The 26,835-nt window shown below is 46.7% G+C and overlaps 1 protein-coding gene across 2 annotated transcripts in view; it reads right to left on the bottom strand.

Moving 5' to 3' along the window:
- LOC144724537 (voltage-dependent L-type calcium channel subunit beta-1-like) overlaps positions 1–26,835 on the bottom strand; it is a 177,610-nt gene that overhangs the window by 56,848 nt on the left and 93,927 nt on the right. The window contains exons 1-2 of one of the 2 annotated variants that reach the window (XM_078603772.1): positions 13,926–14,067; positions 4,967–5,086 (exon numbers count right to left, since the gene is read on the bottom strand). In XM_078603772.1, coding sequence (XP_078459898.1) covers positions 4,967–5,086; positions 13,926–13,964 — 159 coding nt within the window. In that variant the 5' untranslated portion in view covers positions 13,965–14,067. Of the gene's footprint in view, positions 1–4,966; positions 5,087–13,925; positions 14,068–26,835 lie in introns of those variants that run through there. The other variant, XM_078603771.1, reaches the window with a different exon arrangement.

The following is a 26,835-nucleotide window of genomic DNA, read 5'->3' as shown; positions in this document are numbered from 1 at the left end:
TCAACACACCGGTGGGCTAAAGCAGTGAACTATTTGTCTTTTGTCAACGTGACACATTTTTACTGATTGGCTGTGTCGGGTGGTGGAGGGTTACGACACATTTGTAAATAACGCGATCTAAACCCAAAAACGTTGATTATGAATAACATTGGTCGCGAAAGCCTACGTGTTAAACTGAATAGCTGGAACTGCAGTCATTCTCACCAATGCCACCGGTGTGTCCCGTGAACACAGTTTTCTACTTTTCAATTGCCTTGCACAAACACATGCTGACGTTAAGGAAGCCAATCAATAGCTCTTAAGGCCGTGTCTGCATTGTTCACTTAATGGCTCTGAAAGCTGTTCGTTCGGCATTGTAATTGGACTCGCAGGAGCAGATGTAGGAAGAGCCCTGGTGGAGAACGCCTGACGTTTTGCTTTGTTTAAATTTAAAACAAAAAGCTGCCCCATTTCCCATACTGTATTTAAGGTCAAAGTGTCTCCCTGCTCGAGCAAGCATGGGGTGGCATTCATTTCCATCGGTAGCCTTGAGCTAGAGGAAGAAATACCATGCATCTGTGGTAGGTGCCAGTTAATTATATCAGTGTGTAACAATTTAAAAAAAAAAAATTTGTTCCTGGGTAGTAAGTGCTATTTCCTAATTGCTTATGCCTCAAAAGTACAGATAAATGGCTATTATTCCCCACAAACTTTGCTTTTGTGACCAGGACATTGATATTTTGAAATTTACCTATTTTCCAGAACATTCCAGATAGATTCAGTGCTGATTAAACGTGGAATAACTTCTAGAACATTGTAGAACTTTCCAGTAATATAATTAGGAATATAAATACAGGGGCCTAAAGCCCACCAGTTCAGTTTATTTTCAGCTGCCTAAGTGGATACATATCTGCATTTTTCTGAGATGGCATCAAGAGGCTGCAAGCATCCGGTAGACGCATTTTTCTATGTCTGCGCCCAATTTATAAGACAAGAGCGAAAAAGTACTCTGTGGAAGCATCGGCTAAGATGTGTGAGGCCTACAAGGCATATTTCGGCATGCCTGTCGGGGATCAAGACAAACCGTGGGCACCTGATTTAACCTGCGAGCAATGCAAAAAAACTCTGGAAGGTAAGATGGACAATTGTTGCTCGGAATTTTAAGTTATAAAATTTGTTAAAATAAAAAAAATTGTAAGAGTTTTAAATTTTTAAATATTTTACAATTTTCAATGTTTTTGGAAAAATATATCATACATGAAAAATGTTGCGAGAATCTCTTACACATTAGTCATTGGTGAAATAAATGTATTTTTGTAGAATGTTACAGGGGGGGAAAGAGAGCCATGAAGTTCGCTTTCCCAAGAATTTGGCGGGAATCCACTGACCACTCAAGCAACTGCTACTTCTGCATGGTGGACCCTTCCAAACGTCGGACTGGGAAGAATGCACCTGCTATCATGTATCCGGACCGTCCTTCATCCATAGCCCCGGTGCCACACTGCCATGAGCTCCCCGTACCCACTCCTCCGGAGAGAGAGCAGCCGTCTTTAGAAGAGAGCAGTAAGTCAGAGAGCGAGGAAGACGTTGTATATCCAGATGACAATTTCAGAGGTGTAGCTGAGGACAGAAACCCATTCTACCCCAACCAAAAAGACCTGAACGACTTGATCAGAGATCTTGGTCTCACCAAGTCCAATGCCGAGCTTTTGACATCTAGGCTCAAGTAGTGGAACTTGTTGGATGAAAGTGTGCAAGTCGCAGATCAGAGGAAGCGTCACCAATCTTGTTACAGCTTCTTCACCTGTCAAGATGGGCTCTGCTTCTGCCACAATGTGACCAGTCTGTTCGAGGCAATCAGAATCGCCTGTAACCAGAATGAGTGGCGCCTCTTCATTGACAGCTCATCCAGGAGCCTCAAAGCTGTGCTGCTCCATAATGGTAACAAGTACCCGTCTCTTCCCCTGGCTCAATCGGTGCACCTCAAAGAGGATTACAACAACATCAAGACCTTGCTGGACGCCTTGAAGTATGATGAGTACGGTTGGGAGGTCATCGGAGACTTCAAAATGGTGGCATTCCTGATGGGTCTCCAAGGCGGTTTTACCAAGTTCCCCTGCTATCTTTGCCTTTGGGATAGCAGGGACACCAAAGCGCACTACCACAGGCGGGACTGGCCACAGTGGACCGAGTTTTCTGTGGGGACGAACAACGTCAAGTGGGAGCTACTGGTGACCCCCAGAAGGTGCTGATGCCACCACTGTACATAAAATTTGGCCTCATGAAACAATTTGTCGGAGCTGGAGATAAGGAGTCGGCAGACTTCAAGTGCCTTCAAGACTTCTTCCCTAAGCTGTCTGAGGCAAAGGTCAAAGCCGGCGTTTTTGCCGGAACACAGATAAAGAAGATCCTGGAGTGCAATGAATTCCCCAAGAAGCTCACTAGTAAGGAGAAAGTGGTTTGGGACAGCTTTGTCACAGTGGTTCGTGGCTTCCTGGGCAATCGCAAGGTTGAAAACTATGTGGCGCTGGTTGAGACTCTAGTGAAGAACTACGGCACGATGGGCTGTAGGATGTCCCTCAAAGTCCATATCCTTGATGCTCATCTTGATAAATTCAAGGAGAACATGGGAGTGTACTCGGAGGAGGAAGGCAAGCGCTTCCACCAGTATAACGAGAACATGATGATGTGAAGTTTTCATGACTGCAGGAATCCATACTGTTTGGTTCTTTCAGTAAAGTGACGTAGAAAAATTCTAATAATAATATTAATAGATCACGATGTTTTGATTGCCACACAAGCGATCGTCCTCAAGCGATCATCCTCAGGACAAAAAAAGACCATTCAATGAAACTGTTATTGCCAAACACATCCCAATGTTGAAATATTACCCACTCGAATGGGATTACACGTCGCAACATGACCCCCTACTTCAACACCTGGCACGACTCTCCTGAACAAGAGTCTCGAACTCAGCGAGGCTTCCCTGGGTAAACAACCGTAATAACAATACATAATGGTTGACTGATTCGAGCAATGACTGCAGATCAAACACCCGACTTGCTGATTGTGAGGCAAAGTAATAAATTGAATACTTTGGCAGGGTGATTGGTGGATCACACAGAAAATATCAGATGCCTGAACTATTCTTTTAAGGCATGCTTGAAATATTCGCAACCCTTGGGAGCAAAGCCAGGCGTGCATATATCCAACGTGTGCTTGTATCAGAAGGTACCCTTGCCTCCCCCCTCAACAGTGCAATGTAACCATGTGTTGCTTGTATTAGAACTGTGTACAGTAAAACCTTGGATTGCGAGCATAATTCGTTCCGAAAACGTGTTTGTAATCCAAAGCACTCGTATATCAAAGCACTCGTATATCAGTTGTGATCACGTGACGCTCGGCAGACAAAGCGTATACACGTGCTACTCGTATTTCAAGACCTCGCTCGTTTATCAAATTAATATTTATTTAAAAATTGTGCTCGTCTTGCAAAACACTCGCAGACCAAGTTACTCGCAATCAAAGGTTTTACTGTATAAGGTGGTCTTGTACCCATAATCAACTGCATATTGCTTTTGGCTGCAAGGTGCTTTATTTACGTGGGAATTTTCAATGGGAAATGGCCAAGTTGGTGTCAAATAGCACAAAAACTGTGCCCCACCATAGTTCCACGAAATACAGACGGCAAATTGTCTTTCCATCCGGCCAGGTGGTTCAGCAGGAGAGCAATTGGAAGGCTCCAATATCAAAATCCTTGCCGGGGTTTGACTCATCATGCCATCATGCCTCCTCAGTCGATGACATGCGCACCGCTTTGTAGAGGAAGTCAAGGGTGGTTGTCGAATGGATGGACTCGCCCCTGTCGTAAGGAATGTGGATTTTCCACTGCCGGCTCAGGGCTGTAATCTCGGAGATGAGCAAACCGGCCTCCACGCTCATTTGAGCAAGAAAGCGTTTTGACCTTTTGTCGGGACTTTCCAGTGAGGTCGAAATAGGTTGAGGTGGTGGGTGGCTGAGAAGTCAGAGTGCTGAGTCCGCACTGCTGAGATGGTGGGCTCGAATTTGTACAGCTGCCGGTGATCCAAACAAAGTTATCAAGTGTTGTGAGTTGACATTGATTTAGCACTTGATTTGCTTAAATTCCAGCTCTGACAATTAATAATATCCATTTGTCTGTGATGTGACAAATAGTCTCACTGCAGAGTATTTGGGAAAGTGCTGCCCCTACTATGTAAAGGATAAAAAGGCCACTTGAAGGATTTTGAGAATACCGTTAGGCTTGCCGCTCAGTGAGCTTCCAAATTTATTTATCATCGCATAACACAACGCCCATAGCACAAATCGAATACATGATTGTGGGTAAACAATAAACACACAAAATGCAAACGAGGTGTATACGTGTTATTTAATTTAACCTTTGTAACGGGCAGTTATTTTCAAAGGTGCAGAATGATTTGGAGGTACAGGAGATCATAGACAATCGGTGAAGCAGCCAGAACCGATGGCATCATTTCCCAAGCTCTGTTGTCCTCCATCGGGATGGTTGGGCAACCTCATTAATGAGTGCCTATGCGTGCATTTGGAAAGCGATGAAAACCCACATATCCGCCTGAGGACGACCGCTTGTGTTGCGATCGAAACGTCGTGATTTATTTTATTTTGTTTTATACATACGTGACTTTACCGAAAGAACCAAAGAGTATGCAAGGGGGTGTTGCGGGGGAAGGGGGCGGGCACTCAATCCTTGTACAGAAGAAAAACGAGCAGGGAAATGAATCCACTTGCTGACCACAACGCCCACGGGCAGGGGACAAAGTGACCCACCAACCCTCGCCTTCACAGTTCGTTTTCCTTCCACCCGGCACCTCCAATTAGCACGGTCGGCTATGTACGGTGCAAAAGAAGTTGAACATACATACATACACAGTGCCAGATTAGCGGTGGGCAGAGCAACGAGGCCCGATGGCCTCAATCAGGGTCTGACCTTGGCCTTCTCGAGCTGGGCTAGCGCCTGCTTCTCGGCCTCGCGTTTCAGGTGTTCTCGCTCCTCTTCCAGGGAGTTGTCAGAATCGGATGGCCGGCTATTGTAAGAATCTGCTGAACCCTGCACACAACCACACACGCAAACGCACATACAAGCGTGGGCATTAATACAAAGCACGTACATTGCAAAGGCACAAGAGCGCACGCACATTACAGGCAAGGTGTGTGATGTCCATGCACAGACGTTGTGTCAATCCAGCACTGGGTGTCGTGCGGGTCATGGGGGGGGTTATTCGATCATACTTCACCACACTGGTCAGAGCGGGTTGGTGAAGGCGGAGAGCATAGATGTGGGATCATAGAAGTACAGCAGAACAATGGACTTTGCTGCACTATCCTCTGCTGCCCACCACACCGCCCCAAAGTCCTATGACAACCTGTTTGTGCATGGTGGTGACCCATGCAAGCACTAACCAGGCTCATGCCTGGTTAGCTTTTGAGAACTGAAATTATTTGGTGCTTTTTTGGGGTGATTTGGTCATAGACTTGTCTAATACAAGGGGATAATGACACGCATATGAGCACGGACAACAAAAAAAGAAAAAAAGATCCCCTGTGTAACCTTAACAGACTTTAGGGGAAACTGCTGTTAGCGAGTGCCTATGAAGTCCGGCACGGCACACAAGGGGGTGGGTAGCCAGCACAATGGCCTAGCGCCTTTGTCTCCCCAGTGGCAATATGTACACACCGCACTAGGTAGTTCGTAGCGCAGCGCGCTAATCACTATACCACCGCCAGTGACACAAGGCGGCACATATGCACGTGCATACATACACACACAGGGGCAGTGCCACACTTGGCCACTGATGTTAACAACACACTGCACCTGATACTCGGCTGAGGTTGAGTCAACCTAACGGAGGCCTACGATGGGCCCAAAGACGACTTGTAACACTGATCGTATACATGGTTGGAAAATCAAACCCAGGTCACAACTCGTCTGCTCACCACTGATGCCCCTCGCACCACAACGTGCACAATAAAGGCCAACATGAACACACAAATGCACACGCAATGTTACATGACAAAAAAGCATACAGTATCTCAGAATCAGAATATGTATTTTTCCTGGAGAAATCCGATGAGCTGTAAATCTCTTTTTCACAAATGTTCAGTCGGGGCAGGCAAGAACGTTACAACAAGAAACAATACAAAAAACACGATACGAGTGCAAAGTACAAGAAAGGTAAACAAATCACCCAAACACATACAAAGAGGGGGAATTCACCAACAATGTTCAATGGATTGCAAGTACCCAGCGTGCTCACAAATACACCGGGGCAGCATCCCTCCCGCAAAATGGTATCACTTTTATCCACCCACAGATGGGCTGAGATAAATATAAAGCAGGTCAGCATTGAGGTATAATGAAGTGGCCACATAAGTATGGAGGACTGGTGGCAAAAAAGCGGTGAGCACACTGCACTATAAAACCTGCCGGCCTGAGTTTGTATCTCCCAGCCACGGCCAAAATCAGTGCTGAGTGACATCTGAACTGGTCCTGGCTAACCCACGCCACCGCTGGTTCATTTCCTTTGTGCAAAACATTTCCTCATAAACCTACACTGACCTGGGTGGTGAAGTATGGTCATTGATCTCCCATGACCTACACAGCTTGTGGACGTCGTGATCCAGTCGTGGACTTACAAAGAGCTGCAAGTGACGATTGTTATTAACACGAGTGCACATTATGAAGGAAGTCCAATGTGCAAGTTGGCATTGCCCAATGGTGTCATATACTGCACTGGTCTTTGAATGATTAATGCTCTATCGAGCGGTAGGCAGGTCCACCACTTTGATGCGTTGAAATCAAAGGTGCTCATTGTTGTAGAATTCTCTTTGAGGTTACAAACACAGAACTGATTGTGAAATAGGTTAATGAGTAATCATAAATAATCATCTTCTGCACGAGTTTACTCATGGAAATCTTTGCAGAGTCTCAAGATTACTTTTTTGGAGTGTCCATTTCCAGTGGGCTATTTTGAGTGGCAAGGCACAGAGAAAACCATGAATACAAGAAGACAATGCTCTAAAGCTCCTTAGACATATTAATAGCCAAATTGCTGTACTCCCGACAATAGCTGCCCCTTAATTATGCTGGAGTTGTGTGTGGGATACACACACACACACAGCGGGATGATGAGTCAACTCAATGTTGCAGTCGACTTTTTTTTGTGCTCAATTACTCGGGCCCTCTTCAAAATGAAGGCTGCCCCCACATCCTGTCTATCGAAGGCAGGAAACCCCCTGCAAGCCACACCCAGTGCAACGCAGCTGATGGTGATGCTGATATCGATAAGCCCCGCCCATCACTTCCCCATAAATCGTCGCGCTTTTTTCCCAAATAGTCGAGTAATTTAACCAATAATCGGACAGCCCAGCTCTAACCCGAATTTCAACTTTCTGGCCATAATTGATTCGTTTATATGGCTTCGCTATAAACTATGCACCAACTCCCCTCTCAAATCAAGGATACTATCAGTACAAAATCGCTATGCTGTGTCACCTAGCTCTCCCTCAACCCACTGACCATGGCAAACCGCCGCGTCCTACAGAGTATGTACGTCCAATAACCTGCTCATCCAAACCAGAACCAGCACCGTCCTAGCTGCACTGGCAGCCGTCTGGCACTTGCTCCCACTGCACACACGCAGCAGTAGTAGTACCCAAGCACCATCCACCTTAAAACAGCAGCAGCTCAAGGCCATCACCCTATCCTGGCTCTCACCCTGTCCTGGCTCTCACCCGATCAGACTCTCACCCAATCAGTTTCTCACCCGTCCAGAATTTTACCCATCTAGACTCTCACACGATCAGACTCTCACCCAATCAGACTCTCACCCATGCAAGACTTTTGAGCTTTGGCTCCTGCCTCAGTTGATTTGATTTGTGTAATATACGCACAATATTTTTTTGTTAAATCAGTCAAAATTAAAAACTTAAAAGTGCCTGCCTGCTCAAACAAGCCCTGAGCCAGAGGTAGAAATCCCATATTCCCACAGCGGGACAACCATTGCTGACTTCCCACCAAGTGGTACTGATTTTATCCACCTGGGGGTAAGTGCGGTGGAAAATGGAGTGAGTGAACCCTCGCCATCATTTTAAATCGCGACCCCACTGATTATGAGTCAAATGCCCTAACAGTGCCACAATGGAAGCTTACATTACAGCATTAACCTACATGGCACGATAGCTCCACGCTTGGTAGATCCCAGCCTGAATTGGGCATACTTAGAAATTTAAATAGGACAGGCCCAAAACAAAGATGGGAGGGGAGAATGTTTTTTTTTTCTTCAAATGCATTTTTCAAGCAGTAACTCTACCAATCTATCTCGGCCTCAACAAATGCCCTATATTAGTTTGCCAAATCGATACTATGCATAGCTCTAAACAATTGCCAAATGTAGCCCCCCCTCCCCACCACATCGCTTATTCTCACATGACTGCATATCAGCTGTTATGCCTCAGCCCTCTACATTCATGCAACTAATAATCATCACGGAATCCCGAAGGATGCAGCAATAGGCCTTGTAATTGGCTGCTTGGTTGTTTCCAAGTGGGTGGCAAGTGACAGTGGCTTGAAGTGGAAAGTTGACATTAATTGTGTTTCGTGCATTTGGTCTTTGCGTTTTACATAATCTGCCAAAAGGTGGTGATATTGTTGTCTGGCTTTACTCAATTTGGTTAATGGGTCGTTTGGAGGTATTGCTTTTTAATAATGTCACGGGATATTTAACGTCCACTGTGATGCAGACGGCACGCAATTTTTGTGGCGAATACGCCTGCAGTATTAACTTGCCTGCAGTATTAACCAGGGCGGTGACCTTGTTAGAACCGTGAACCTGTGCCAAGTGTCACCACCTTTCAGTTAGCCTGCATGGTTAAACAGGACCTGTTTACAGTCGGGTCAACGATAACCAGGTTCTGGATCTGAGTGTAATGCACTAAACTCTCTGCCACGCTGGTAACAGAAAATATTGTTTTACATTAATACAGCCATCCCTAGAATTATCACATTCATGTCGATTTATTCAGAGGCCAGCTTGACAAATTGCGAATCGTAATTTTGTATATATTTATATATATTTATAGCTTGGGTTGCACAAGTTAAAACATCTAAACAATTCATCATCCGCTCCATAAAAATTGCCTTGTAAATTGTAAATATATTACTCTGCGATTATTCCAGTCACTGATTAGTCAACTGATTACCTTTTCGATTAACCAACTCATTGGATAATGCGAAAATAGTCCTGGGGTATAATTTTTTTCTTCCCAATTCTCTTCCCACATGTGCCGTTGGACGGGAGGTAATGGGCAGGGCTTGGTGACATCATCGGCATCAGCAGCTGCGTTGTGCCAAGCATGGATAGGCAGGGGCAGGCAGCTGCCATTTTTAAAGGGACTCGAGCAATAGGCCACAACAGAAGCAGTCGATCGTAATACATATTTTAGTCGATTAATCGACAAAATCAACTCATTCTCCCAGCTCTGAAATATACATTGGGGCAAGCTAATATTGTGAGCAACGGTCCTTGTTCAGAATAAAGATTTGGCATAACAATTGACTGAGCTGATTATCAATTATTCTGAATATCCACACCCAGAATCTGTGCAATGCAAACTGTTGTTGGACAATGATGCTTGTGATTATCTGTATTTTTCCAAGGATAAGAGGAGATGCCCAGAAGTGGTCTCCCCCAGTAACAGTGAAATGATCCTATTATATATGTCTTCCCACAGATAAGAGGGGTAATCCATAAGCTGGTGGCAAATTCATCTTAATATCCACATCTATCCGTGGGAAACCACACAGATCAGGGTTATCACCCCCTATCCATAGGCCCACACCTCAATGGAAAACAGTTTCAAGACATGTAAAATACAATAACAAAGTTGACATCAGCTTTAACATTATTAAGTACCAAGTTGCAAAGAAACCCTTACCCAGTGAACAATGAACAGATAATCCAAGTTCAATTAAACACGCATATACATTCCACACTAAGCTACAACTGGATTTCCTTAAACTATCCCAACTGTTTAATTCAAAGGTATATCATAATACTCAACGAATTCATAATAATTTACAAAATATTTACATTTCGGGGGGGGGGGGGGGGGTTTCATAATACTTCACCACACTGGTAATTACTTAGGATTGATTTTTTTCGCTATCAAAAAAATTATTCTATTGGTATTTTGTTTTCGCATTGTGTTTACGAATGGCGCACATTATTGCAACGCTTATTTAAATTCAGGGCTGGTTTCAAAATGAAATGAGCTAATTATTACTCAGTCATAAAGAAAGCTAACCCAACTGCTGCAACCCATCACTTTCAATTTCCCCTTAACACAAACCCCCCCAAAAAGGGGGCTTTGTATGACGGATTTTAAACCCTTCTATCTGTCTCTCGCCCTCCCTCCCTCCCCCAACAACCACAACCACCACCATCTCCAATCCCCTGCCACCCCACAACACAACCGAGCCACCTCCCCACCACCACCACCTCCACCCCACAGGCACAATCAGCCAAAATGGTGAGATCCATTGAGAAAATGGTTGCAGTTAGGCCATGCCGAAGCAGGCATTGGCTGGCCCCTTATGCTGTCTCTTATTGGAAGCATATTCATGAGCGAGCGAGCACACGCGCGCACATTTTGTCTCTCGGAATACAAATGAATGGTGGGGTGGTGGTGGGGGGGCAGTCAACATTGCGATGCTTCACGCTTGCATTGAAACGTCGCAGATGCGCGGGTCCTACAGGAGGAGTGGGATATCTAGAAATGATGTCAATTATAACGACATCACATGCCCTCGCAGATTTAGCCTCGTGCCTTTTCTGTATGGCAGAGCGTGCGCGTTACACAACAGATTGTCGTATACAGTGCAATCGATTGCAACGCTATATGCATGCGGTATATGTGTTGCAGTGCACGAATGTTACTCATATCATGCAACGTGTCTTTGATTCGTTGACCAAATAGCAGCGTAGCCCACACATGACGGTGCATTGCAGTCAATTTTACGCGAAAAGCATTTTTATTTTCGCAGGTGCGTGTACTATGCTGCATCAATCAAATAGACTTAACGCACATTGTGACGTACTGAATAAGGCTTTAGAGGCATGAGGTGTGCAATGCAGCAACCGTGAGTATACACCTCGTGTGTGCATATATAGTTGATGTTCAATCGTATGGATATCTCTTTATCGTTGATATGGCTATATATAAAACACACACACACTCTATACAGAGTATGAGACAACACGTACACAGGCAGTGAGAGATTCTTGACAGCTGACTGAGCCAAAGTCTCCACCACGCAGGAGACGGCATGGGCAAAGACAAAGATCCCCCGTGTAGCCTTAACAGACTGTAGGGGCAAGTGCTGTTAGCGAGCACCTATGAAGGCCGGCACCGCACACGAGGGGGTGGGTGGCCAGCACCATGCTCGGCCGCCTTTCTCTAACTCGTGGCGACGTTTACACACCGCACCAGGTACTCATTTGAGGCTGAGTCGACCCAGGGGAGGCCCAGGACCGGTTCTGAATATCGTCACCACCGGTGGTGGCCGTGAGCGGGAATCTAACCCGGGTCGCCAGCTTCGTAGCGCAGCGCACTAACCATTACACCACCGCTCCCCACACACACAGGGACAGACACACAGGGACAGACACACACAGCGACAGACAGACACACACAGGGACAGACAGACACACACAGGCACAGACACACACACAGGGACAGACACACACAGGGACAGACACACACAGGGACACACACAGGGAGACACACACGGTGACAGACACACCCACATGGACAGACACACACATAGGCAGACACACACACAGGGACAGACACACACAGGGACACACACACAGGGACACACACACAGGGACAGACACACACAGTGACAGACACACAGGGACAGACACACACACACAGTGACAGACACACACACACAGGGACACACACACACAGGGACAGACACACACACAGGGACAGACACAAACACAGGGACAGAAACACACACAGGGACAGATACACACAGGGACAGACACACACAGGGACAGACACACACACAGGGGCAGACAAACACACAGGAACACACACAGCGACAGACAGACACACACAGGGATACACAACAACAACCGCCATTCGCCACTAAGTGGCGGTGACGTCACCACGACGCTTGTGCCAGGCCATGTGCACCTTGAGGCCACGTGAAGTGTCGAACGCCCGCTGGCAGGAGGTCACGGGGCAGACCCAGGTGCAACGGGTCGACTGACCGAGATGACCGAGATGACTGGCTGATGCACTACCTGTGCCCCCTACTGTACCAACTTGCTGTGCTTTAGCCACCCGGCGCTCCGCTCGTTGTTGTGAGCGTCGCTCCTCCGCCCTCCGTTGTTGTTGGAGGGCGACTGCCTCCAACTGCCCAGTAGCGTCCTTCACGAGCCTCCTCCACAGAGGCCGATCTTGACACCGCTGGTACCAGTCATCGGCAAGTCCACTCAGCTCCACGTCCTCCTGTACCACATCACTCCATCTCTTCTCTAGCCCGTGTCGCGCCCGTTTAGCCCCCTCGATCCGGCCGAACAAAAGCTGTTTAGGCATGCGGTGGCTGGGCATGCGGGCTACATGACCCAGCCAACGCAGCCTTGCCTGCCGGAGGAGCTCACTGATGGGACTTTGCCCAGATCTTTCAAGGACTTGTGAGCTCCTCACACAATCCAGCCTGGTTAAACCCAGGATGGATCGTAGGCAGGCCAGCCTAAATGTTTCCAACCGGCGAAGATGCTCCACTAGGGGGGTCCACACACACACAGGGACAGACAGACACACACAGGGACAGACAGACACACACAGGGAGAGACAGACACACAGGGACAGATACACACACACAGCGACACACACACAGCGACAGACACACACACACACATGGACAGACACACACACAGGGACACACACACAGGGAGACACACACGGTAACAGACACACCCACATTGACAGACACACACATAGACAGACACACACACAGGGACAGACACACACAGGGACACACACACACAGGGACACACACACAGGGACAGACACACACAGTGACAGACACACAGGGACAGACACACACACACAGTGACAGACACACACACACAGTGACAGACACACACACAGGGACAGACACACACAGGGACAGACACACACAACACACAGGGGCAGACAAACACACAGGGACACACACAGCGACAGACAGACACACACAGGGATAGACACACACACAGGGACAGACAGACACACACAGGGACAGACAGACACACACAGGGAGAGACAGACACACAGGGACAGATACACACACACAGCGACACACACACAGCGACAGACACACACACATGGACAGACAGACACACACACAGGAACAGACAGACACACAGGGACAGACACACACACAGGGACACATACACAGGGACACACACACAGGGACAGACACACACAGACACACACACAGGGGGACACACAGGGACAGACACACACAGACACACACACAGGGACACACACACAGGGACAGACACACACACACCGGGACACACACACACAGCGACAGACACACACCAGGACACACACACACACAGTGAATGACAGACACACACACACCGGGACACACACACACAGCGACAGACACACACCAGGACACACACACACACAGTGAATGACAGACACACACACACCGGGACACACACACACAGCGACAGACACACACCAGGACCCACACACACAGTGAGTGACAGACACACACACACCGGGACACACACACACAGCGACAGACACACACCAGGACACACACACACAGTGAGTGACAGACACACACACAGTTGACAGACACCCACACAGCGACGTACCCAGCGCTTCAGTCGTTGTTGCCCGGTTGCCTGCTGCATATAGCCGAACGGCGGCCCGATGGCTTACGGAAATTCACGCCGCAATTTCGGACGAGCAGGGGATCCCGAGACGGCGTTAAAGAGTCGCTTCTAGCACATCCACAACAACACTGCCCCCCCCCCCCGTACACATCCACCGCAGTGGAATAGTCCACCGACCCCCTCCCCCCCAGCTGCCCCCCCCTCCCCGCTTACCTCCCCCCCGCTTACCCCCCCCCCGTTCCCTGGATCCCAAAGACAAAGATCCCCCGTATAGCCTTAACAGACAGTTAGGGCAAGTGCTGCTAGCGAGCAGCTTTGAATGCCGGGGTGGGTGGGTGGACAACAAACTACGCACGGCCGCCTTTGTCTCCCTAGAGGCGACGTTTACTACACACCGCACTAGGTACTAATTTGAGGCCGAGTCGACCTAGGAGAGGCACACGACCGGTTTCAGATAGTCGCCACTGGCGTTGGCAACCGCTAGCAGGAATCGAACTCGGGTCGCCGGTTTCGGAGGCGCAGCGCGCTAACCGCTGCGCCACCGCTCCCCTAGATCCACCTCCGCACGCGCACGCGGACGCACGCGCTGATGACTCCTCTCTCGCATCGCACGCACGGACTTCGCACGCAACTTGTCTCCTTGCGTGAAGAAGACAAAGATTTACCCCCCCCCCTCCCTAACACCCAACACCAACCACCTCCCTAACCCACATCGCCTTTATAACAGCGGAGTGTTGGGACAAAGCGATGTTAGCGAGAATCCGTTCATAAGACTACCACGGCACACAAGCCCAGTAAACATGGGCCAACGTTTGACGGCGTGTGATTGGAACCATGCTATCGTGCTGTGACTGTTCCACCTGAAGACGGAAGCTTGTGTTGCCTCCGAAACGTCGTGATTTTTATTTTATTTTTATCTTATTTTACTTGTATTAATTTTTATTTTTTACCTACGTGACTTTACCGAAAAAAACCTAAGAATATGAATCCTTGCAGTCACGAAAGCTTCAAATCTAGAACCAATGTTCCATGTTTACTCGGGAGGTGGTGGGTGGCCAGCACCACGCCTGGCTGCCATTGTCTCTCCAGGGCTGATGAGGGTGCTGATGTGTAACACACGCTGCTCTAGGTACTCGTGTATGTCTGAGTGGACAACGGAGGAAGCCCATGTTCACATATTCGTTACCGATGTTGGCTGTGAGCAGAAATCGAACTTGGGTCGCCTGGTTCATAGCGCATTGCGGTCACCACTGCGCCACCGCTCTCCAATATGCACAAGACAAAGATCCCCCGTATAGCCTCAAAAGGAATTGTGGGGCAAGTGCTGATAGCGAGCACCTATGAATGTCTGAAGGGTACACGAGGGCGTGGGTTGCCAGCACCACGCCCGGCCGCCTTTGTCTCCCTAGTGACGATGTTTACACACACACACGGGCACATGCATTATCTGTGCCGGGGTAAATAGCACTGGTGGAGAATAAAATGTGTTTTTGTGCTGGAATCCGAATTTACTGTATATATTATAGTCAAATATGTGGAGTAAAACATTCATTGCATGGATTAAATGTGCTATGTCCTTAAGTAAATTCTTATTATTATCATTGAAATATTCCACAATATCACGAAGATTTTTATGCAGGGTTTCTTTTTCACTTTCCAATTTTTAAGATGCAAAATATGATAAAAGAGTAACGTTTATGATTTATATAATCGAGATATATTGGTGGCTTGGGAAGATCTTCATCCAGCAGTGGATTGCCTATGGCTGATGGAGCTACGTAAATTGAGTTATGTTTCTCAGACCTGGAAATACAGTTATTGACACACACGCTATTTCACACACGCTCCATAATACATGCAGATCGACGTGGACAGACCATTCTCACAAAAAAAAACACACGAAAAAATATTCTCTCACACCTGTCCACACACTTTCTGTATCACTCACTGCCGCATACACACACACATTCGTATGTATGTACACTGTCTTTGATTTTTTTTCTAATATGGACGTCTCATTGTCTCTAATACACACACACACAAAAATATATCGGGAGATTTCTGTCATGCTCTCTCTCTGTCGCTACCACATACACAAAATATAATTATCCCCCGTATAGCTATACCAAGCTTTTTTGGTGCAAGTGCCACGTACACAAAAAAGACAAATATCCCCCATATAGCCTTAACAGACTGTGGGGGGCAAGTGCTGTTGAGTACACCCCCTCTCTCACAAGCACGTTCATACTCCGCACCTCCAATTAACATGTTTGGCGACGTACGGTGCGAAAGAAGTTCTACATATATTCATACGCTCATGCATTCGTTCTCATCGTCTGCTCTTTTTCTCTCTCACACATAGACACAGTCGTTCGCACTGTCCCCACACTCCCTGGCACCCTCTGGAATGGGTTTACACTGTATCGAGAATGTGTTCTCTCTTTCTCTTGGTCTCTTCACAAGCTAACGCTGTCGGGTCTTTCTCACGCACGCCCCGTGATGCACACACACACGCACACTACAAGTGTTACTGCCGCATTCGTAAATGGTGCCCCCTTCGCATCGCGTGGGTTTTCTCCGGGTGCTCCGGTTTCGTCACCACACGTATAAGACGCTCAAGCATCAATTAACTGAACATGTCTTAAAATTAAGGGGAAAAAATGCAGGACACCTCCTGAAAACGAGAGTCCCACGACTCGCTTGTGACCTTACCGGATAAATAAGCAAAGTAAAATACTGTAAGTGTATTTGTATGTCTTGCAGTCTCTCTCACACACACACAGATTTTCTCTCTCAGTGTTTCTCGAATAATTTCACCGTCTCTCAAAATACACGCAACAAAGACAAAGATCCCCCGTATAGCCTGAACAGGCTGTTGGGGCAAGTGCTGTTAGCGAGCACCTATAAAGGCCGGCACGGCACACGAGGGGGGGGGGGGGGGTGGCCAACACCACGCCCGGCCTTCTTTGTCTCCCCAGTGGTGATGTTTACACATCACACCGGGTGCTCATTTCAGGCTGAGGCGACCTAGGGGAGGCCCATGACCGGTTAAGATACTGGTCACTGGTGCTGGCCGTGAGCAGGAATCGAACTTGGGTTGCTGGGTTCGTAGCACAGCGCGCTAACCGCTACACTACCGCTCCCCATAAAGACACATATACACGCATTCACAGACACAAATACAAAGGTCCCCCGCGTAGCCTTAACATGCTGTTGGGGCAAGTGCTGTTCGCGAGCACCTATGAAGGCCGGCACGGTACACGTACGTGCGGGTGGGTGGCCAGCACCATGCCCGACTTGCGCACAGCAGCACACATTCACACACAATTTCTCACACGAAAATAACATCCACAATTCACTACCAAGTTCAGGTGACATCACCATGGCACTTGTGCCATGCTAAGTGCACTCTCTCATACACACGTAGGCACACACTCTCTCTCTCCCTCTTTATCGTTGGCTTTTAAGTTTCCACATCATTTCCCTTTCCCCCCCCCTCTCTCTCTCTCTACATGTCAGCAATAAGATCTTCCCTTCTCATCAGCCCCAGCTACCTCTTCCTCCTTTGCCTCCAAACCCATTCCCCCCCCCCCAACGTCCCCCCCAGCTGCAAGCCAACAATGGCACATCCCTTCTCTTTTAATAATAGCCCCACGTCACCGAATCTACGTCATTACAGTGAGCCCCCAATGCGCTTGCAATTTCAATAGGAAAAATAAATATCCGTGGCAGTTAATCTTTAGCCGTGCACAACAACAACAGCAAAAAATACCCTGTTTGCACTCACCGGTACCTTTTAAATATAACTTCACAAGCAAGCTCGCACGCTGGATTTGGAGATACAGCACACAGTGCAGCGGGGTTTTTTTGTCTCTTTTAACGACAGCGTCTCGATGTGTGCGAGTGCGCGCGTGGTGGTGATTTATCTGAACCGGTCATGGGCCTCCCCTAGGTCGACTCAGCCTAAAACGAGCACTGTACCTGGTGCGGTGTGTAAAAACATCGCCACTGGGGAGACAAAGGCGGTCTGGCGTGTTGCTGGCCACCCACCCCCTCGTGTACCCTGCCGGCATGCATAGGTGCTCGCTAACAGCACTTGCCCCAATAATGTGTTAAGGCTACACGGGAGATTTTTGGCGTATTTCCACATCTGACACAAGCTGTGGTGAAGAGAGCTCAGCCGACAATTGGAAGGGCGTAAGTTCAAATCGAGGATGGGTTCAACTTGGTACATCATTCCCTCCGGGGTTGATAAAAAAAAGTATCACTGCGTGGAAAGTTACCAACAGTTATAAGCCTATGTAGAACCTCACCACAATCCCCCCCCCCCCCCCCCGAAATATGTCGAATGTTAAACACTGACTCAAGGTTGTTAACAAAAGTCAGCAACACCAAAAACTCATTTGAGCCAAGACGCGATTTGGTGATGCTACTACTGCCTTGGCAGTGGTGCACAAGCACAAATAACAAAAACACACAAAAACAACCTCAATACATTGATAAATAACGCAATCGCAAGGGAAATATATATAATCGGAACATTTCAGGCAATGGCTCTTCTGATTTATATACGATGAAAATAAGCCATTGTCCAACACATCGCATTATATATATATATATATTTTTACGCCACAGTGATATTCATTAATGTGTTGAGTACTTTTGTCATTTGACTACTGGAGACATGTTTTCCTTTTTAACTGTTCAAAAATAGTTATACTATGGAAAACTGGCCCATAAATATGTGGAATTTCCACCACTCCCCCAGGACCATCAATGGAGATGAACACCGCCCCATGCTCATTTGAACATGAACATGCTTTGACTTTACTCTGAAATATAGCCTGCAACTGAGTGAACAAGATTTTCATTTGAAAACGAGGCATATACGAAACATGAGTAGACAGTCAAACAAAACGTATTGTAAAGGACACTTTTAATTAGGCTTTCGCGAACAATAATGCACAATTGATTTTTGGGTCAGATTTCGTGAGTAAAACGTGTATTGTACATCCTCGATTCTGGCAACTTGCCTGATAATGCTGGCTGCAACTACCACCAAAATGTGTGCTCTCCCACACATCGGTGCTGCTGCTGCTGAAGCAGCAATACATTGGCACGTTTTCTTCACGTGGTAACTATATTCATCGGGTGGTGAAGGGTGTACGACACATTTTGCTCACACGGTCTAAACCCAACGAAATCAGTTATGCATCGTAATGGACGTGCTCTTGGTTATACAACGCGGTGCTATGAGTGCGGATAAATGTACGCAATGAACTGCACGGTTTCCTATTACTCTAGCACCATGGACAGCTCTTACCGATACACGGCAAGCCTGTTTACAAGACATAACCTGGTTACGCTGAACACTGTAGTTCCAAGTCAGCTGAAAGTGTCACCCAGCTCAAACAATTGAAGCAACTCTCTCCTCCACTAATAGCCCTGAACTCGTGGTGGAAATTCAATTTTCTCATGGCAGGGCCTCATATCTCAACAGATCAACGACTATTTTGAACCCAAATTTATTTCAGATGGGAGCTTAAGATTCAAACCCAGTCGATGTTGAACTGTCAAGTTCTTCTCTGCTGGTGGCCTTGAGCCAACAGGTGGAAATTCCACATTTCCACGGGGATTTCCAGTCGACCCATAACCTCACCACTGTTGACCTCTCACAAACAGGTACTTAATTTACATAATCTTGATTTGAAGCTTTCGTGACTGCAGGAATCCATACTGTTTGGTTCTTTCGGTAAAGTCACGTAGGTAGAAATGTTTTATAAAAAATAATATATCACGACTTTACCGAAAGAACCAAAGAGTATTAATTTACATACTTTAAGCGATGATAGGCTGAATCAATCCATGACCGAAAGTTTTATATATGACCTACCAACGGTGAGTCGAGTGCTCTAATCACAGTGGCACCTGGATGGATTAAATTATTATTATCAATGTAAAAAAAAACATCGAGAAATCAGTCTCATAGATAATAGCGAGAAAACTCTTAAGCCTCTTGAAAAATGCTGCCTCTAAATGTGTATCCACACTTTGGCTACCATCCAGTAGGCACATATATAACTCAGGTGCATGGAAATCCATTTAGGTAATTGATGAATTACGCAACATGCTCATGCAAATTGCATTTGTCAGCTGTTATTCTCTGTTTTGTGCAGTCACACAGTGTCCTGCGACTGGTCATCATTGTGACACCTTTATTGTTTTACACTGGGCTATGTTATTGTGACACTTTGTGTATGTATGTGCGTGTTTCAACTCCGTGTCTATGCTATGTGTGTGTTTGTGTATGGCTATCTCTCGATCTGTATTGGTGTGTGTGCATGTATGTGTTTGTACATTTGCATGTGCTTGTGTTTGCGTGTTTCTCTGTATGTATGCGTGTGTATATACAGTTGGTGGACCTGCCAGTCATCGCAGTCAGTCAACCCATGGCACTCGGGTTCTGTTCCGTGACCTCCTGCCAGCGGGCCTTCGACACTTCACGTGGCCTCATGATGCACCTAGCATGGCACAAATACCGTGGTGACGTCACCGTCGCTTCGTGGTGAACGGCGGTTGTTGTTGTGTGTATGGAGAGTCTTCATAGGTGTCCACTAATAGCACTTGCCCCCACAATCTGTTCAAGAATATACAAGGGATCTTTGTCTCTGTGAGTGATAGCGTATCAGTTAGCACGCTGCACCCCACGTGCAGCAGTTTTAATTCTCAGCCATGTTTAGCATCGGTTTGCAATTGACTAAACAATTTCTGGGCCTCTCGTAGAACAACTTAACTTTACATGGGTACCTGGTGCGATGTGTAAACATCAGCGCTGGGGAGACCCAAGGTGGCTGGGTGTGGTGCTGGCCACGCTACCCTCCTCGTGTGTTATACCGGCCTTAATAGATGCTCGCTAACAACACATGCCTTAACAGCCCCTGCCGACCCTACCATGGGATCTCTATCTACGTGTACATTGTGCATGCGCTTCTAATTTTTCCTTTGCACAAACCTCAATTTATACCTGAATCATGAAACACTGTAACGGAGAGGCACATACAGCGTGCAGATAATGTGCTATCGCAATTAGTGGGTAACAATGAGGGTTGTTGATATTTACTGTATAATACAAATGACACCTGGATAAGCAAAGTACAGCATCGATATGCGTTTTCATATACATATACTGCCCTGTTAATTGTATACATTTACATGTTAAAAAATTTGTGTGCATATACTGTATGTATAGACTCCAGACCACGAGTGGTCCCATTTCTTTTTGATGGTTTTCTCAAAGTATTCTGGTTTCCTCCCACACAAAGCATTGATACAAAACAACCAGAACAGGCCAAACACCCCAAAGCAAGACTCATTCTTGAGACTTCTGTGGCTTTCGATGATGATTCTAAATACGCTTTGGTAAAAAAAAAAAATCTATCGTGGGAAAATTAAAAGCATGCATATCCAAAATTTGTGTCAACCAAGGCCAAAACACTTGCATGCGTTGTAAAAGCTTTACAGCAGCTTTTGGCTAGCCATCGAACAAAGGCGGTCACTGCATCGCTTTCAGGTGCGCTTCTGCGGCCGTCTGGAACGCTCTTCCTTCCAATATTAGATAGCCACTGGAGCTATGCACTTTTAAATCGAGTCACTTTCCTCGTAATTGTATCATAAACACATCAATCGTTGAGGGTAAAAGCTCATGTAAGCAGGACTCCTGCATTAACAACATGTCTAGAATGAAAACGAATTTCTTCAGAACTTATTTTTGTGATTAGTTTGTTGTCCTACCCGCGCACCTCCGATTATCACGGTTGGCTACGTACGGTGCAAAAAAAGTTCACCATACAGTACATACGTACATTCCGGGTACGGTGGTTAGCACACAATCGCGTGCTTTCAATAAAGTGCTGGGGGATATTCATACTCTTTGGTTGTTTCGGTAAAGTCACGTAGATAAAAATAAAATAAATGAAAACAACTAAATTAAATCACGACGTTTCGGAGGCAACACAAGCTCCCGTCTTCAGGTGGAACCGTTACAGCCAAAGTCACTGTAGTAAGTGAAGAGAGCTGGGGAATATTTGACTCCGAAACCCCACTGATCTGCAAGGTCTCCAGGAGGTGGCCCCATAGCAAGTGAGATTGTGAACCTATCCGTGCGGATCTTTGAGTATGTTAGCTACTCGTGTGCGTGGCACCCCCCCTGCCCCCACATGAGCAAATCACTCTTAGCAAAAAGGAATCGGTCAAACATTTCCGATGCCGAGTCCACCTGAGAAAGAGCCTTGGAGTACTCAATCAGGCTTTTCGCGAATCAATAAACGTCAAGACATATCGTACGACAGAGTGCATTTGCTGTAGATAGCTAAACATTTCAACCACTGGACTTATGAATATCCATACACATGGCTAATATAGTCCTTAAGCTCCGGCCAAAACAGACAGATCTCCCTCCCTGGACGTGACAATCTTGAAAAAGTCTCCCCACCCGCCTTAGATAAAGGACATCGATCAATCAACCAATCAAAATGTGGACGAAATCGCCGAGAAACGACACGCCGCCGCATTCCGTTTCGCGATCCGTCCTTACCGCGGGTAAATAAATAACCCATTCTGATAAGTGTGGTAATGAGGCTTACAGAAACTGTTTATTTATTCATATCACACCAGCAAGAGCGTGCACGTGCGCGTGGCGCGAGATATTTTTGGAGGCAGCCTCGGGGACCAGTTTCCAGGGCAACCGAGCTACGGGTGAACCCTTTATTTTATTTATTTAAAATAATTGCACTGCCAGGGTGCGTGCAACACAATTGGCTGAAACAGGTGATTTGCCACCAGCGCATATTCACTTTGATCTCCACCACCACCACCACCACCCCCTCCACCGCACCACCTCGCCCCAGTCTATGTGAAGAGCACAACACGCTCTTGCATTCCGCTTTACGACGTCCAATTCCTGCAAAGGTTCCACCACCAGTGCCAGCAGAGAGAGAGAGAGACTGGTACCAGGCAGATGCGTGGGGGGGGGGATGTTTGGAGGGAGGGTATTTATTATAGAGCGTGCTGCTAACAAGTGACCATCCAGCACCGCGGTTAGATCTAGCACTGGGGTTAGACACGGCTCTGTGCTTAGACACCACACTTTTGGTTCGACTCGGCACTGTGATTAGGCCCGACACTGTGGTTATACCCAGCACTGTGGTTAGACCCAACACTGTAGTTAGATCTGGCATTGTGGTAATACCCAGCACTGTGGTTAGATCCGGCACTATAGTTAGATCTGGCATTGTGGTTAGACCCAACACTGTAGTTAGATCCGGCACTGTGGTTATATCCAACACTGTAGTTAGATCTGGCATTGTGGTTAGACCCAACACTGTAGTTAGATCCGGCACTGTGGTTATATCCAACACTGTGGTTAGATCCAACACTGTGGTTAGATTTGGCATTGTGGTTATATCCAGCATCGTGGTTAGACCCAACACTGTGGTTAGATTTGGCAATGTGGTTATATCCGGCATCGTGGTTAGACCCAACACTGTGGTTAGATCTGGCATTGTGGTTATATCCAACATCGTGGTTAGACCCAACACTGTGGTTAGATCTGGCATTGTGGTTATATCCAACATCGTGGTTAGACCCAACACTGTGGTTAGATCTGGCATTGTGGTTATATCCAACACTGTGGTTAGACCCAACACTGTGGTTAGATCTGGCATTGTGGTTATATCCAGGATCGTGGTTAGACCCAACACTGTAGTTAGATCCAGCACTGTGGTTATATCCAACACTGTGGTTAGACCCAACACTGTGATTAGATCTGGTATTGTGGTAATACCCAGCACTGTGGTTAGATCCGGCACTATAGTTAGATCTGGCATTGTGGTTAGACCCAACACTGTAGTTAGATCCGGCACTGTGGTTATATCCAACACTGTAGTTAGATCTGGCATTGTGGTTAGACCCAACACTGTAGTTAGATCCGGCACTGTGGTTATATCCAACACTGTGGTTAGATCCAACACTGTGGTTAGATTTGGCATTGTGGTTATATCCAGCATCGTGGTTAGACCCAACACTGTGGTTAGATTTGGCAATGTGGTTATATCCGGCATCGTGGTTAGACCCAACACTGTGGTTAGATCTGGCATTGTGGTTATATCCAACATCGTGGTTAGACCCAACACTGTGGTTAGATCTGGCATTGTGGTTATATCCAACATCGTGGTTAGACCCAACACTGTGGTTAGATCTGGCATTGTGGTTATATCCAACACTGTGGTTAGACCCAACACTGTGGTTAGATCTGGCATTGTGGTTATATCCAGGATCGTGGTTAGACCCAACACTGTAGTTAGATCCAGCACTGTGGTTATATCCAACACTGTGGTTAGACCCAACACTGTGGTTAGATCTGGTATTGTGGTAATACCCAGCACTGTGGTTAGATCCGGCACTATAGGTAGATCTGGCATTGTGGTTAGACCCAACACTGTAGTTAGATCCGGCACTGTGGTTATATCCAACACTGTGGTTAGACCCAACACTGTGGTTAGATCTGGTATTGTGGTTATATCCAGCACCGTGGTTAGACCCAACACTGTGGTTAGATCTGGCATTGTGGTTATATCCAACATCGTGGTTAGACCCAACACTGTAGTTAGATCTGGAATTGTGGTTATATCCAGCATCGTGGTTAGACCCAACACTGTAGTTAGATCCAGCACTGTGGTTAGACCCAACATTGTGGTTATATCTGGCACCGTGATTATATCCGACACTGTGGTTCAACTCAGCACTGTGGTTAGATCTGGTATTGTGGTTAGACCCAGCACTGTGGTTAGATCTGGCATTGTGGTTATATCCGGCACCGTGGTTAGACCCAACACTGTGGTTAGATCTGGCATTGTGGTTATATCCAGCATCGTGGTTAGACCCAACACTGTAGTTAGACCCAGCACTGTGGTTAGACCCAACATTGTGGTTATATCTGGCACCGTGATTATATCCGACACTGTGGTTCAACCCAGCACTGTGGTTAGATCTGGTATTGTGGTTAGACCCAGCACTGTGGTTAGATCTGGCATTGTGGTTATATCCGGCACCGTGGTTAGACCCAACACTGTGGTTAGATCTGGCATTGTGGTTACATCCAACATCGTGGTTAGACCCAACACTGGTCATAACCAGCAATGAGGTTAGACGTGGCACTGTGGTTAGACCCAAACTGGTTATATCCAGAACTAGGTTAGATCTGAAACTGTGGTTATATCTGGAACCGTGTCATAATGATCAGCCTATCATCTCTATGTGGTCACTAAAATGAGTTCCATCTTGTGGGAGGTCAGTAGTGCTCATCCTATAGAGAGGGACTGGCCCCTGCCACGAGCATGAGGAGTTTGCACTGCTGCCTCAGTGATGCCAACAGATATAAGCATGGCTTCATTACTCATTTTGTCAAGGAGACACTTCATATTTTTAATTTGATGTAAGAATAATAATGTGGTGGAGCTGTGGCACAGTGGTTAGCACAATACGCTATATACCGTACCCAGCTAACCTGCTTTCGAATCCCAGCCACGGCTAACATCAGCAATGAGTGATATCTGAAACAGTCCTGGGCTCTCCCGCACTTTACCAAACGCGCACTGATCAGCGTGGTGAAGTATGGTCAAAGAACCGCCATGGCCGATGGGGGGAGGTCTTCATCCAGCAGTAGATTGACAAATGGATGGAAATGATTATTATTGATGCATAACAGCAGCAAATGCTCTATGAAAAACCAACAATAGGCCTCAAGGGTAATTGTACTTGTAATTTTGGGGCCAATTCCACCAATGAGTGGGTTTATCTGTGGGGAAGAATCCAGGGTGTTCGGTAGAAAAGAAAAAACAAGTAAAGTGGTTCGATGCTCAACAACAATAAAACATCGCACAGATATGTCAGACAATCTACTTACTCCACTGCTTCCTGAGTAATATTCTCAATATTCCCGTGACCACCATCGTTCAATGTCGGGAAACGTGTGAGCGCTGCTGTGGCCAAAAAAACGCCGCGTGTCGATCCACCAGTCCGCCACACCAAACCCGTGAGCATTCATAGATTTTAAAAAACTGGGGGTTAATTCAACCGGTCGTGAGAACTACAACCCCTTGCTCACCCCCTCCTCCTCTCGCAGCTCCCTTTGTGTTGTGTCGCTGTGGGGTTTATGTGGTAAGTTTAACAACGGTTGTGTGCAGGTCAATGATCACACAATTCTCTCTTGCTTCTAGATCGTGACGGTTCTTCTGATTCTTTGTATGGCTGATGTCGATGTAGAGCAACAACTGTAATTACATAGAGGTGGTCGAGTCAGATGATTGCATCCCGAGTTGCGGAGTCTATCGCGGCGATGATGTGCCCCTTCGTATTCGTGATGCAGCAATGAGTACAGGAGTACAGGAGTTACCGTACAGGAGGCACTAAGATTACACTGGTTAGTGACATGCAGAACTGAATACATCGCGTGTGTGAATTTCAAGGTGGTCATGAAAGTAATCAGATTACGCTACTTTGGAAATATCGAGCGTTAGATTACTTTGTATTCTGAAATGTCAAACTGTCAATTTTAATTAGTAATCGAGACTCCATGCTTGATGTAAGTAACCCTCCCAGTATTAATTAACTAATCGCATTAACTCACGCACACAACTAGACCCATGTGTATCACATGACTCAGTGATACTCGCTGTGAGTATACGTACAATGAGTGTGTCAGGTGGGTCTACATTAGAATGTAATGGTCACGAGTGGATGTCGGGTTCAAGTTACCACCTTGCTTACATCGTATGTACAAATACACAGATATTAATTACCGCACATGCGATACACGCATTGTGAGATTAAG

Source organism: Lampetra planeri, chromosome 21 (genome assembly GCF_965212315.1).
Source record: "Lampetra planeri chromosome 21, kcLamPlan1.2.h2, whole genome shotgun sequence".
In the NCBI taxonomy this organism is placed as follows: Eukaryota; Metazoa; Chordata; class Hyperoartia; order Petromyzontiformes; family Petromyzontidae; genus Lampetra; species Lampetra planeri.
This window is presented reverse-complemented; position numbering and strand designations above follow the sequence as displayed.